The following is a 13,904-nucleotide window of genomic DNA, read 5'->3' as shown; positions in this document are numbered from 1 at the left end:
GTTTTTTAAATTAACAAACCCCCAAGAAAGAGGTAAATTAATAAAAAAAAAAAAAAAAAAAAAAAAAAAAAACAGTTTGAGGTCACACATCTTTGAACTCTTTCATTTGAACGGAAAATAAAAATTGAATTTTCGACCTTTTACCGTTATTTTTTCGGAGTTTTGATCTCGGATTTGGATTTTTCACAACTTTTTACGTAGGAATCGACCTTTTATTAAAAATGTTTTCCCAATTGCAACTCCTCCATTAGCTTGAAATTTTCAAAAAGAACTAAAACAATATATTGCAAGGGTCATTTTTTGCACGAAAAAAAGCTCAGGTTTTATGTATGTCACGGTTGATTATCGGGCGATTAGCGATTACCCAGTTGGTTGATTATCGGGATACCAACCACGCGCAACGTTTCTTAACTTAACTGATCCATCAGGAAGAGGTACATTCATTGTGCTATCGCCACTTAATAACAAAACTTTTTAATTAACTATACCTTCCTTCATTCGAAACTGGTTTGGAGGAAGCCTGGACACTGAATGTACTTTTCCAATCTTGTGAAAAATCCCTTCTTTTTTTATTATTAATTAGATTCATATTAGACACCCAAATTAAATAATGGCTTACCTTATTTTATAATTGACTAGGGTTCTTTGTGTTGTGCTCAAATTCTGAACACAAAGAACCCTAGTATATAAAATACGGTAAGCCATTACCGTTCTTTTTTGTACATTCATTGTGCTATCGCCACTTAATAACAAAACTTTTTAATTAACTATACCTTCCTTCATTCGAAACTGGTTTGGAGGAAGCCTGAACACTGAATGTACTTTTCCAATCTTGTGAAAAATCCGTTCTTTTTTGTTTCCAATCTTTTGAAAAATCTGTTCCATTTTATTTCCAATCTTGTGAACAATCTGTTCTATTTTGTTTCCAGTTACGAGAGGCACTCGCTAGGCTAGAAGAATTAGAAACGTCCAACACACACCTACAGCGAAGACTAGACAAACTAAAGAATGCAAAATCAAATTTACTCAAAGATTTGTAGCATAAGGTAAGCAAATAATGAAGCAGGGGGAAAAATCAATCACTTATTTAGTTCCTTAAACCTGTACGTACGTACGTACTTAACGTACAGACCATGGGCTAAAAACCACTTTTTTGGAATCAGGGGACCCCAAAACGGATATTTCCACCCATTTCGCGATTTTGAAAATTTGGACCGATTGCAATACTTTCTATTACTAACAGTATAGCTCCGCTATACTGTTAGTAATAGAAAGTATTCCCTGATTTGTATCTAACTAACCCAGTAGGTCCTTGGAAAAACACTTGATAAAACCTCTATAAGTATTAGTACTACTATTGTGGAAGCTGTTGGTACATGCTGGATCATTTAATCATATTCTGTGACCTACATTTAGAGAGAAGTGTGAATTAATTCTTCAAAAGTTTCCGTTCCCTTGCAACAAATTTGGGCTTCCATGGAGAAATAGAAGTTTAATCAACTCACGCTTCGAGATCAGTATTACGAATAGAAACAAAAGCAAGACAATGGTTGTTTATTTTGGCGAAAATAATATTAGTTAAAGATTGAAATAATTGGAAGATCATTATGTATACTGACGTTAATAAGTTAATAGGTAACAGTTAAGAACTGGGAATTGTGCTAACGTGGTTCTCAATAGATTACTGTTCTAGTAAAGCAACGTTGAACGTGGTTTGTATCTGAACGGGTGACCGTTTATACTCGCCACGTGCTACTCCGAAGAAGAAGAAGAAGAAGAAGAAGAAGAAGAAGAAGAAGAAGAAGAAGAAGAAGAAGAAGAAGAAGAAGAAAACATGGTGAAAAATAAGGGGGAAAATAATAATAGTGCTTATTTTTTTGTTTGTTAAAATGGGATTGCAAAAGCTATTTACTCGAGCAGTAGGCTATTTATTGTGGTCAAATTCGTAAATTATTTTGAAATTTTGACAAAGGTTGACGAAAAATTCTCCAATTATTTCGAGGACAAATAGGCGAGGTACGGAAACCTCGCCTAGGCTGGGATTGAACCCACGCTCTCCTGTTTACCAGACGAGTGTCTTGACCACTACATCACCGAGGCAGGTATAATAAGTAATATTTACGTTTGGGGAGGAAATGTACAATTGTCCTACATACTGGACTCCGCATACAGGAATTTTGTCAGAAAAGACCCCCATTTCAGTGTAATGTAATATTTTCGTTTGATTTACCTCGCCTAGGCTGGGATTGAACCCACGCTCTCCTGTTTACCAGACGAGTGTCTTGACCACTACATCACCGAGGCAGGTATAATAAGCAATATTTACGTTTGGGGAGGAAATGTACAATAGTCCTACATACTGGACTCCGCATACAGGAATTTCGTCAGAAAAGACCCCCATTTCAGTGTAATGTAATATTTTCGTTTGATTTGTCAGGTGGACCGTGTGAACGGCCCTCAGTCTCACCCGGGATGACATTATGCCTGTAGCCCTGCTCCTTCCTCTTCCATTAGACTTCCACTAGCTGCTGAATCAATTACTCCTGCTGATCCATCTGAATCAACTACTAGTGCCAACTCTATCCCCGCTCAATTGAATGCTGCTGATTCAAGTTCCTCTTCCACTAAATTAGTACTTGCTGCTGAATCAACTAGTGTTGACTCAACTACGGCTGCCTATTTACATGAATCAACTACTAATGCCAACCCTACCATCCCTGCTCAGTTGAATACTGCTGATTCAAGTTCCTCTTCCACTAAATTAGTACTTGCTTCTAATGCTGAATCAACACATGAAGCAGCTCTCTCAACTCAGGCAACTAAAATTAAGTATTTTTAGGTGTATTTTCCTTTCCGGAAACTTTCGGAAACGGAACTGATTCCGATGCCGCACCATCTTGGATCTCCTATGGTTTAGTACAGGCTCTATTTCAGTTTCCAAAAGGGAACCGGTTGCGTTTTCAAAAGTTCCCCAAAAGGAAAATACACCTTTAGGTGTGCAATTTTTTCAAGATGTTTTCCACTTCTGTAATATTGCGTCATAACTTTTGCAAAGTCCGAATTGCAAAGTGCAAATTTCTGGAACGTGGGTCTAATGAACAGGGAAGCAATTTTTTTTTCTCTTTTTTCAGCTTTATGTGGACTGAATCAATATTGGAATTCAGAGAAGGGTTTTTACGTAATTATGTATTTTTCTCTTTTTTCAGCTTTATGTGGACTGAATCAATATTGGAATTCAGAGAAGGGTTTTTACGTAATTATGTAAGATTTTTAACTAACTAAATTTTAGTTATGTAGGTATGTGGAACATGTCTATTGTTGAAGTATCAGGGCTACAAATTGTGTACCTAATAAAAAGTTTTATTTTTTATTTTGTTAACCCCTTCAGGCTTGAGCTTGATAATTTTCTTCGTTGGGAGTAGTGAATGAAGAAGGATAGAAAAGAGTGAGAGTCTGAGTTGTGAAAAAATAAACAAACAAATAATAATTATTATTATTATTATATTAAAAGAAACATGAAAGATCGACAAAAAGTAATCATTATATGCATAGACTTGATCCCAACATCCAAGACAAGTGCAACCAATGCAACACAGGACCTCACGATGTACATCATCTGTTCCATTGCCCAGCTCACCCAACTACATTGACAGTACGAGACCTTTGGGATAAACCAAAAGATGTTGCCTTATTCCTGGACTTGGATCTCAGAGAAGAACATACCGTAGAAATTTGATGACTCGCTGCCTGCTGCTACAACAACAACAACAAAAAAGTTTTGGCCCAGACCACAGCAATCTAATTGGTCGATTTTAAATTTCAGATCAAAATTTAGTAAATCAGAAACCATAAGAGGGTGAAGCACACAAAATAAAAAAAAAAAAAAAAAAGAATTCCATCACATTGAATTATTGCGTTAGTCTTCAATCAACTAGGGAGGTAACACATTTTATTGCAAGTTGGGGGTGGGGATAAGATAATATAATGTGAAAGTGCCGATGCCGATGTTAAAATGATCATAGAGGAAGTAGAGAAGTTAAAGGAAAACACGAGAGAAGTAAAAGAACAGAATAGAGAAAAGAAAGACAACGAAGAAAACATACATGACACAAAGCTTTTAGTCTGAAGGGGGGATCCACTTTCTGAAGAAACAAAATATTGTATGTAAGATTGTCATTTTGTAAAGGGTGTTGATCTAACAAAATTCAATTCTTTGAACTTTTTTCCCCCTCTTAGTCGTTTCTTGTTGACTTTTTATTTAGATCTTGTACATAGCGAAGACATCTATTTATTAATTTTACTATTTATATTTTGTATAAATGAAATACTTCATGTGGTTGATGAGTTGATATTTGAGAATAGTACGGACATTAGTTCCCTGTTAAATGAAACTGTTACATCGAAATTTTAAATAATTAAACTGTAATAGGTAATAGACACTTAAGTGGGAGCTAATTATAACCACTAGGCGAAGTTTATGGCTCATCGTATGCGTTCTCTACCACCTAACCCTTAGAGGAGGGATTTATTATTAGGTGGTCAATGTCTCAAATAAAATAATATAAATTCCATGTTTATACCGGAATTGAACCCGCGCCCTCCTGTTTACCAGGGGAATGTCTTGACCACTTGCGCCACCGAGGCACCGGTAAAAGAACCTCTGGTTATAATTATTTTTATTATTTAATAATAGGTTGCAATGTAAGTAAGAAGATGTAAGGTTGTATTTTGTAATTGGTAGAATTTTGTAAAACTATTATTTTTTAACTTTTTTTTTACACATAGCTGTGTAAAACAAAAGGCCCTGTATTTTACACAAAACTGTGTAAAACAAAAGGCCCTGTAAAGGCTTACTTGACAAGCAAACCTCAAAATGGGTAGAAGTGTACATACGTACGTAAGACACGTTACTACTATTAGGTACCTAATCTTATTGCTTCATAAGATCCAAAGTTCTTTGGAGTTTTTTTTTTCTTTTGTGAATATTCTATCCCCTGTGGTGAAATTACCACGGAAGTACCTTTAGTAAACTTTATCAATTACACTTAAATTTTGTCCTGTACTATTCTCAAGCGTGAAGAAGTGTGGTTGATTAAATTTTCTTCCCTGATTTGTATCTAACTAACCCAGTAGGTCCTTGGAAAAACACTTGATAAAACCTCTATAAGTATTAGTACTACTATTGTGGAAACTGTTGGTACATGCTGGATCATTTAATCATATTCTGTGACCTACATTTAGGTGAATTGCTTCTTCAAACGTTTCCGTTCCCTTGCAACAAATTTGGGCTTCCATGGAGAAATAGAAGTTTAATCAACTCACGCTTCGAGATCAGTATTACGAATAGAAACAAAAGCAAGACAATGGTTGTTTATTTTGGCGAAAATAATATTAGTTAAAGAGTGAAATAATTGGAAGATCATTATGTATACTGACGTTAATAAGTTAATAGGTAACAGTTAAGAACTGGGAATAGTGCTAACGTGGTTCCCAATAGATACTAGTAAAGCAACGTCGAACGTGGCATGGAGAAATAGAAGTTTAATCAACTCACGCTTCGAGATCAGTATTACGAATAGAAACAAAAGCAAGACAATGGTTGTTTATTTTGGTGAAAATAATATTAGTTAAAGAGTCAAATAATTGGAAGATCATTATGTATACTGACGTTAATAAGTAACAGTTAAGAACTGGGAATTGTGCTAACGTGGTTCCCAATAGATTACTGTTCTAGTAAAGCAACGTCGAACGTGGTTTGTATCTGAACGGGTGACCGTTGATACTCGCCATGTGCTACTCCTGCAATTAGCCTGGTGAGGACAATCGAGCTGGCTCTATAGAGTGAGAAAATGAAGGTTCAACTTTTTCTGACCTTGCGTATACCTACATAAATAGATTAAATACGAATGAACTTGTAAATTGAAACAGTTTGGCCTATTAGTAAAGAAAAATTAACTAAAAATCAACGTTTTATCTACCTATCTACTTGATTAATTAAAAAATTATATATTATTTTACTAATTTATCATTACCTACCTACCTTTAAAAATTTATATAAAATATACAATATTATAAAAACCATAAAAATCTGTGTTTTCTTATTACTTACTATATTTTATATCATGGGCAATCGGTACCCAGGACGTAATCTTTTAATTTACACAATAATAACAAATGGAACGTAATCCAATAGACTCTTTTTGAAGAGGTTTGTTAGAGGGAGCTATAAAAACGGAGGTATTATCGTCCCGAAATCAAATGGAGAGCCAGCCGTTCCGAGAACGAACCTTATCTGATTAAAACAAAGTTCGCCCCGGCCGGGAATCAAACCCGCGATCTAGAGCTTAGCTAAATAGGAGTAAAAATGAATCGGAATATTTCGTAGTCGAAAAAAAAATCGCAACATTAGCCCATTAAAATAAAATTTCAGCTTCACTTTTTGCTTTTTTTGCCCATAGTCCATCACTTGCTAGCCTCCTTGCTCCTTGTTTTTAAATCTTCCCGCCATATTGTACTGTTGGCAAACCTGCATATGTGCAACTAGGCAACACTGTACAATCAGCTGATGTAGATTTTGAGATTTGAGTGAGTACTAGAGCAGCATCAGCAATCAGCAAAATTTTCTCAACTTTTGAAGATTCGAGTTTCGAGTTGAAATGTTTGCTTTTTAAATCCAACACTTTAATTTTAACAAATTATCGCCCATTTCTTGGTGGATCACCTACTTGGCGAAGAAAATGTGTTAGAAATATGCAGTGTTTTCTGTGAGTGAAATTTGACTGCAACCCGGCTCGGTTGTGATTTCTCATTTTGATATCGAGGTAAGAACCTTATCTATTGCCACCCCCTTTCCTTGCAGTGATCAAACTTGTCCATTCATTTGAATAATGGGATGTAAATCGTATCGCTTTGTACCCCAGTGAAATTATTGTATAGGTAAGTATTATTGGTATTAGAGGGAAGAGGTAGGAGAGGTTTTGGAGAAATAGAAAGTGGACTGAAATGTTTGCAGTAATCAGCCCAATAATGATGGTAAAAGTATAGTAGGTATCATTATTTTCTTCTGGATGGGTTAAAATAAGTGATTTGTATGGGAATTGAGAAGATTTAAAATGGAAAGGAGGCATCAACAAAAATAAATATATATAAAAAAAAAATCTGTATGGGACCCAGGTAAGAACCTTATCTATTGCCACCCCCTTTCCTTGCAGTGATCAAACTTGTCCATTCATTTGAATAATGAGAAAATAATGGGATGTAAATGTAAATCATACCACTTTGTACCCGAGTGAAGGTATTGGTTAGGTAAGTATTATTGGTATTAGAGGGAAGAGGTAGGAGAGGTTTTGGAGAAATAGAAAGTGGACTGAAATGTTTTGCAGTAATCAGCCCAATAATGATGGTAAAAGTAGAGTACTTAGGTATCATTTCTTCTGGATGGGTTAAAATATGTGATTTGTTTTGATATCGAGGTAAGAACCTTATCTATTGCCACCCCCTTTCCTTGCAGTGATCAAACTTGTCCATTCATTTGAATAATGAGAAAATGGGATGTAAATCGTACCGCTTTGTACCCGAGTGAAGTTATTGGTTAGGTAAGTATTATTGGTATTAAAAGGAAAAGGTAGAGAGGTTTTGGAGAAATAGAAAGCGGACTGAAATGTTTTGCAGTAATCAGCCCAATAATGATGGTCAAAGTACAGTAGGTATTATTTCTTCTGGATGGGTTAAATGTGTGATTTGTATGGGAATTGAGAAGATTGAAAATGGAAGGGAGGCAGAAAAAAAAAATCTGGATGGGACCCTATGAGTTTCCTTAAATTAATTAACTCTCAGTGGTAAGATCAGCCATAAAAGAGGTTGAACTCAATAAATGCATTCTTTTGGACCTAATAGCTGATCTTAATCCTTTAAAGAACTTCCCACTTTTTTTCATATTTACTCTACAAAATTCATAGGTTACCTAGGTATCTAGTATTTCAGAAAAGCATTTTCTAACATTGCTTAACCACTATAGTAATAAAAGAGGTTGAACTCAATAAATGCATTCTTTTGGACCTAATAGCTGATCTTAATCCTTTAAAGAACTTCCCACTTTTTTTCATATTAACTCTACAAAATTCATAGGTTACCTAGGTATCTAGTATTTCAGAAAAGCATTTTCTAACATTGCTTAACCATTATAGTAACTGCCATGACATCAAACTGTTATGGAATATTAAGTGTAAAGTTGCTTTCATGAATGGGCTACAGTACTGATGTCTTGTTTCTCATTTAAAAAAAAAAAAAAAAAAAAAAAAAAAAAAAAAAAAAACATACTCGATATTGTGAGCAGCACGTTTTTATGTTAAATTAAAATAAATTAAAAAAAAAAACCACTATAGTCTGTAACTGCCATGACATCAAACTGTTGTGGAATATTAAGTGTATGTAAAGTTGCTTTCATGAATGGGCTACCGTACTGATGTCTTTTTTCTCATTTCAGGCATCAATATGATTGGTGGCCTGTTTGTGTACAATCACAAGGGAGAGGTCCTTATCTCTCGTGTGTACAGAGATGATATTGGACGAAATGCTGTAGATGCATTCCGAGTTAATGTGATACATGCTAGACAACAAGTGAGATCTCCGGTCACCAATATTGCCCGCACATCATTCTTTCACATCAAGGTAAGTAGATCAACTTCATTTGTGGTCGGGCTGCAATCAAAATTTAAACTACAGGATTAATTTTAACTGCCAGATCAAGTGGTCAGATTGGCCAATAAAAAAATGGGGGGGAAACATTAGTTAATCACAGTGTCCAAGAGCTGAGGATCTGATATAATTCCTTACATATACATTGGTGAGGTGGCATAAACCCTGATAAGACCTCCACTGAAATGGTTTCCCCCTCACATGTCTGGAAAAAGATGACTCATCCTACACATCTACATTATAGACAAAAATAGAGATTAGGTTACCCTGACCATTTCATTACCCTATATTTATGACAAATCTAGGTAGAGTAAGTATTCATTCCAGAATATTTTTACCGAAAGCACAGTCAAAAAATTTTGGCTCATAATTTTACTGTAGAACTCTTCAGTAGGGAACTCTGTTACTGATTCCCCCCCCCATCTGTTTCTGACAGTTAAGTAAAAATAATGTTATTTAGGTGATTGTCTAAAATTATTGTCTTCCATTTCCAGCGGGCAAACATTTGGTTGGCAGCGGTAACCAAACAAAATGTCAATGCTGCAATGGTGTTTGAATTCCTTCTCAAGTTCATCGATGTCATGCAATCCTACTTTGGCAAAATTTCCGAGGAGAACATCAAGAACAACTTTGTTCTCATTTATGAACTATTAGATGGTGAGGACTTTAGATAACAAGGGCAGTTAAAAGTATTGTGAATAGATAAAAAATTCAATATAAAATGGGACTCAATGCTGCAATGGTGTTTGAATTCCTTCTCAAGTTCATCGATGTCATGCAATCCTACTTTGGCAAAATTTCCGAGGAGAACATCAAAAACAACTTTGTTCTCATTTATGAACTATTAGATGGTGAGGAATTTAGATAACAAGGGCAGTTAAAAGTATTGTGAATAGATAAAAAATTCAATATAAAATGGGACAATGTGATACAAAAAGGAAGAAAAGAAGAGGGAGGTATGAAGGAATAGAGAGGGGGAGAGATACAGAAAGTGATAAGAGAAAGGAACAAAGAGGGAGAGAGAGAAAGAGAAACCCAAGTAGGTATGTAAGCACCCTCGCAGTGACCAAGGGCGTTTATTAAAGCCGATGGCCCTACCTTTACCGATACCAATACCAAGCACCTAGAGATGTTTTGTGTGAAAAATTATGAAAAGCAAATATAGGTAAAAGTACCTATTTGTTAACCTGCTCTTAAAAAAAAGATAGGTATTTGGGTATGGAGAGTGAGAGGGGAAGAGCTTCCTATATTCTAAAGATTGTACATGACAGAAAAGAAAACACCTACAAATCATTTAACCCAAGTTCTTTTCCATCACCCTCAGAAATATTGGACTTTGGCTACCCCCAGAACTCGGACACAGGAGTGCTGAAAACGTTTATCCTTCAGCAAGGTGTCAAATCTCAGAGCAAAGAAGAACAGTCCCAGATCACATCCCAGGTCACTGGACAAATTGGATGGAGACGGGAAGGGATCAAGTATCGGAGAAACGAACTGTTTCTTGATGTACTCGAGTATGTCAACCTTCTCATGTCACCTCAAGGTAAGGCTTGACTATCAATTGTTTTTATTTATTTTAATTGATCAATTTTATTAATTTATTTATTATTTTTTTTAACTTGGCAGGGTAGAGTACTACTACACTCAGATTTTATAATAAAGAACTAAGTAGGTGGTTTTTCATATCCTCATTTACCTTATTTCATCATGTATTCAATTTTTGAACTAGCTCTTTCACCCATGCTTCAAAAGAATTTCAGTAAACCACACCAGTCTCAAGAGTAAATTCAAAAGTGTTGTGTTTCATCCTTGTTAGAACTCACCAGCTGCCAGCTGGTTATAGCTCAGATTAGTGAAGTTGTATTTCAAGCTCAGCGACGGAAAATTTGACAGAACTTGTATGAGAACTACATACATGCCGCCTATTAAATCCAATCCCTCTCTTCTTCAGGTCAAACCCTGTCTGCCCATGTTGCTGGCAAAGTTGTCATGAAGTCCTATCTGAGCGGCATGCCCGAGTGCAAGTTTGGCATTAACGACAAGATTGTAATGGAAGCCAAGGGAGGCAGTTCAGCTAAGAGTTCTGGCCTGACAGTGGCGGGGGGCGATGATGTGGGAAGATCGGGAAAACCAGTGGTGGTCATTGATGACTGTCAGTTCCATCAGTGCGTGAAGCTATCCAAGTTTGAAACGGAACATTCCATTTCCTTCATACCGCCCGATGGCGAGTTTGAACTCATGAGGTAAGCCATGGCTTGGTTGAATTTGAAAGTTAGGCTGGTCTCACTGCCGTCAGCTGAAAAACCAAATCTTGAAAATGATGTAGAGTCTAGGAGGGTCTACATCATTTTCATTGGTTTGGTTTTGCAGCCAACTACGCGCTACTAAATGTCGCGCGTCTACATGTGCAGTGTGAGACCAGCCTGATCCAATTGCAGAGGACAAAATAAAGAAAGTGTTTATTTCTTTAGCTATACACCAAGATAATGGCCTTCAGCTATCTATCTTTGGCCTGTCTTCTTCAAAGTCACACGACCTCGTAGATCAGAGGTAGAACGTTGATCAGACACGAATCCCAGTGGCAACATGAAAATTTACCATCGTAAGTTCGACAGAAAGCACAAAAACCTTTTTTATTTGGACAAACTAGTTTTTCTCCCGTTTTTTCTATGATTCAGTTCTCAATTTCTCATTTAAACCATTCACTTCCTCACGTCCCCTGATATCACACACAGGCTCCTTCAGAAGTTGGTATTTTTACTTTCTATTACTACAGTATTTTTCTTCAGTTCTCATTTAACCCATTCGCTTCCTCTCGTCCCCAGATATCGCACCACGAAAGACATCGCTCTGCCGTTCCGCGTGATTCCACTCGTACGAGAGGCGACTCGCACCAAAATGGAAGTCAAGGTGGTTCTCAAGTCCCAGTTCAAGGCGTCTCTGCTTGGGCAGAAGATCGAGGTTCGAATCCCGACCCCACTCAATACGTCGGGCGTACAGTTGATCTGTCTCAAGGGGAAAGCCAAGTATAAGGCTTCGGAGAATGCGATCGTGTGGAAGTAAGTGTGTACACTTGGACAGCGGAGACGGAAAGTGTTAACCTGCTTTTTTTTAGAGAGAGAGACAGACAGACATACAGACCGACAGACATAGAAAGAGAGAGTGAGTTTTGATAGAAGGAACTGTAACTGCTAAGGTCTTATCGTCCCGAAATAGAAGAAATAAGCAGGATAGGATAGGATAAAGCTGAAAGCTGTTCCCTGAATGAACCTTATCTTAATATAGGAAAAAGAACAACGTCTTCACTTGACTAGTAACTTTGGAAACTGTGTCAAGTTACTAGTCAAGTGAAGACGTTGTTCTTTTCCTTTATTAATATGTTGCTACTTGACAGATTGACTCTCCTAGAGAAGTATGAACCTTATCTGTTTAGGTCGTCTATTTAGGATAATGTTCGCCCCGGGCGATAATTGCGACCTAACGCATGCTAGCATTGCAAGCCAAGCTAACTTTGGTTGGCTCTGAAGTTTTTTTTTTTTTTTAATTTGAATTGGTTAAATTGAAGGAAACCCTGTAAATTAAGTAGCGCGGTAGCACTCCGCCCCGCCAAGTCAAGAAAGTTCGACATCGTAAATCAATATTAATAAAAATCAATGCTAACAAAATCCTTCTCATTATATTATCAGGATCAAACGTATGGCAGGTATGAAGGAGACCCAGCTATCTGCGGAAATAGAACTGCTCGAAACCGACACTAAGAAGAAATGGACACGGCCTCCCATATCTATGAACTTTGAGGTGCCCTTCGCCCCGTCTGGTTTCAAGGTAAGCCATCTGTCTGAAATATTAATCTTGCTACTTAGTCCTGAGGGTCCTGGGTTTGAGCCCTAGAGTTTGGAATAAAAAAGCAAAGTTCCACTCTAATTTCCATTGGCGTTGGTCATAGGAATATAACCTAATGGTCAAATCTCCGACATTCGGAAAAAAAAACACTTTCTGGTATTCTCATTATTTCGAATTCAAATAAGTTTCTCAGCCACCCTAGTTAGCTTGGAGGGTAGCGTCTGTCTTGTAAGTGCTGGGTCGCGGGTTCGATACCCGCCCGGGGCGGATTTTATCCTACACGGATAAGGTTCATTCTGGGAACAGCTGTCTTCCTTCTCTCTTTGCTTTCGGGACCATTTTGAGAGGATTTACAAAAATAGAATTTCAAGGTTTGTCGGCATTTTAATTAATACCCTATGTATTTGTTAATAATATTTCAGGTGCGCTATCTGAAGGTGTTCGAGCCGAAATTAAACTATTCAGACCACGATGTGATCAAATGGGTGCGATACATAGGACGCAGTGGACTCTATGAGACCCGGTGTTAAATCTGAACCACTAACGGGTTAATCTACAAAGCTGCTTTGCACTTTACAATCTACAAACTGACTTTGTCCTTTCTGAGGTTAGCCCACTGAACTATATCTCATTGGTTGATAATCAAAAATCGATCTTAATTACTTGTGTCTAATGGGTTGACATGACAAAAATTCTCGTATTTATAAACAAATATTCTCAAGTCAGACTGAAATCAATTTTGGCCCATCAGATGTTTGGAGTTGATGGCTTCAGATTGCTTCAGTGCTACTTGAGTCAGTACTTTGTTCAGAAATATGGGTGTGAGAAATAAAAAACCATTCAGATAGTAGACTCTCGACAAATCCGAGAAGAACTTTCTTGTTTCTGATTGCTCGGGTAATAAAAATCAATCTGACTTCAAATTGGAAAGTGCAAAGCAGCTTTGTGGATCTGTCTGATCCATTGTCCTGTTACAAGAACCATCTTCCTGGATATCAGCAGTAATTTAAATGACCTTCAATAACCATATGAGACCTATCTCCAAGACATTATTTATTATTAATCTCATATCCTTGGATTGTTTAGACTTTATCTGAACTTCTGGCAAAAAGAAAATACTCTCTTTAGTCCAATTCGGGCAGTCCAAAAAAATTAAAAAGAAATGAAAATATGAAAAAAACTAAAGAAATTTTAAAAGAAAAACATTTTTAATGTTAATTGGCAGCCTAAACTAAAATAAACCCAATACCACTCGTGGCGATTACATTTCGATTTTCCATTACATCTAATAATTCGAATACTATTTTCAATATGTTATTATAGTACCTACTTACAGATATGATTTTATTTTCATTAGTTTTTGA

At 36.6% G+C, this 13,904-nt stretch overlaps 2 protein-coding genes across 5 annotated transcripts in view; both read left to right on the top strand.

Moving 5' to 3' along the window:
* LOC103516013 (leucine-rich repeat flightless-interacting protein 2) overlaps window positions 1-2,721 on the top strand; it is a 20,354-nt gene extending 17,633 nt beyond the window's left edge. The window contains 2 exon segments of the mRNA XM_026828529.1: window positions 930-1,046; window positions 2,438-2,721. Of these exon segments, the coding sequence (XP_026684330.1) occupies window positions 930-1,040 (111 nt within the window). The 3' untranslated portion in view covers window positions 1,041-1,046; window positions 2,438-2,721.
* A 3,883-nt stretch (window positions 2,722-6,604) lies between these two features.
* On the top strand, window positions 6,605-13,794 carry LOC103516008 (AP-2 complex subunit mu). Of its 4 annotated transcripts, none has more exons than XM_008480960.3 (8): window positions 6,605-6,821; window positions 8,486-8,670; window positions 9,192-9,354; window positions 10,022-10,240; window positions 10,649-10,940; window positions 11,523-11,756; window positions 12,384-12,522; window positions 12,963-13,794. In XM_008480960.3, exons 2-8 carry the CDS (start codon window positions 8,494-8,496, stop codon window positions 13,068-13,070), a joined length of 1,332 nt encoding a protein of 443 aa, XP_008479182.1. In that variant the 5' UTR covers window positions 6,605-6,821; window positions 8,486-8,493; the 3' UTR covers window positions 13,071-13,794. The 4 variants fall into 4 exon arrangements, with proteins under 4 accessions (XP_008479182.1, XP_026684325.1, XP_026684324.1 ...); XM_026828524.1 differs by lacking the exon at window positions 6,605-6,821 and adding an exon at window positions 7,277-7,305; XM_026828523.1 differs by lacking the exon at window positions 6,605-6,821 and adding an exon at window positions 7,483-7,595.
* Window positions 13,795-13,904: the final 110 nt, after the last annotated feature.

This window comes from Diaphorina citri, unplaced genomic scaffold (genome assembly GCF_000475195.1).
Source record: "Diaphorina citri unplaced genomic scaffold, Diaci psyllid genome assembly version 1.1 scaffold1463, whole genome shotgun sequence".
Taxonomy (NCBI): domain Eukaryota; kingdom Metazoa; phylum Arthropoda; class Insecta; order Hemiptera; family Psyllidae; genus Diaphorina; species Diaphorina citri.
Note: the sequence above shows the minus strand (reverse complement) of the source record. Positions and strands in the feature narration are given on the sequence as shown.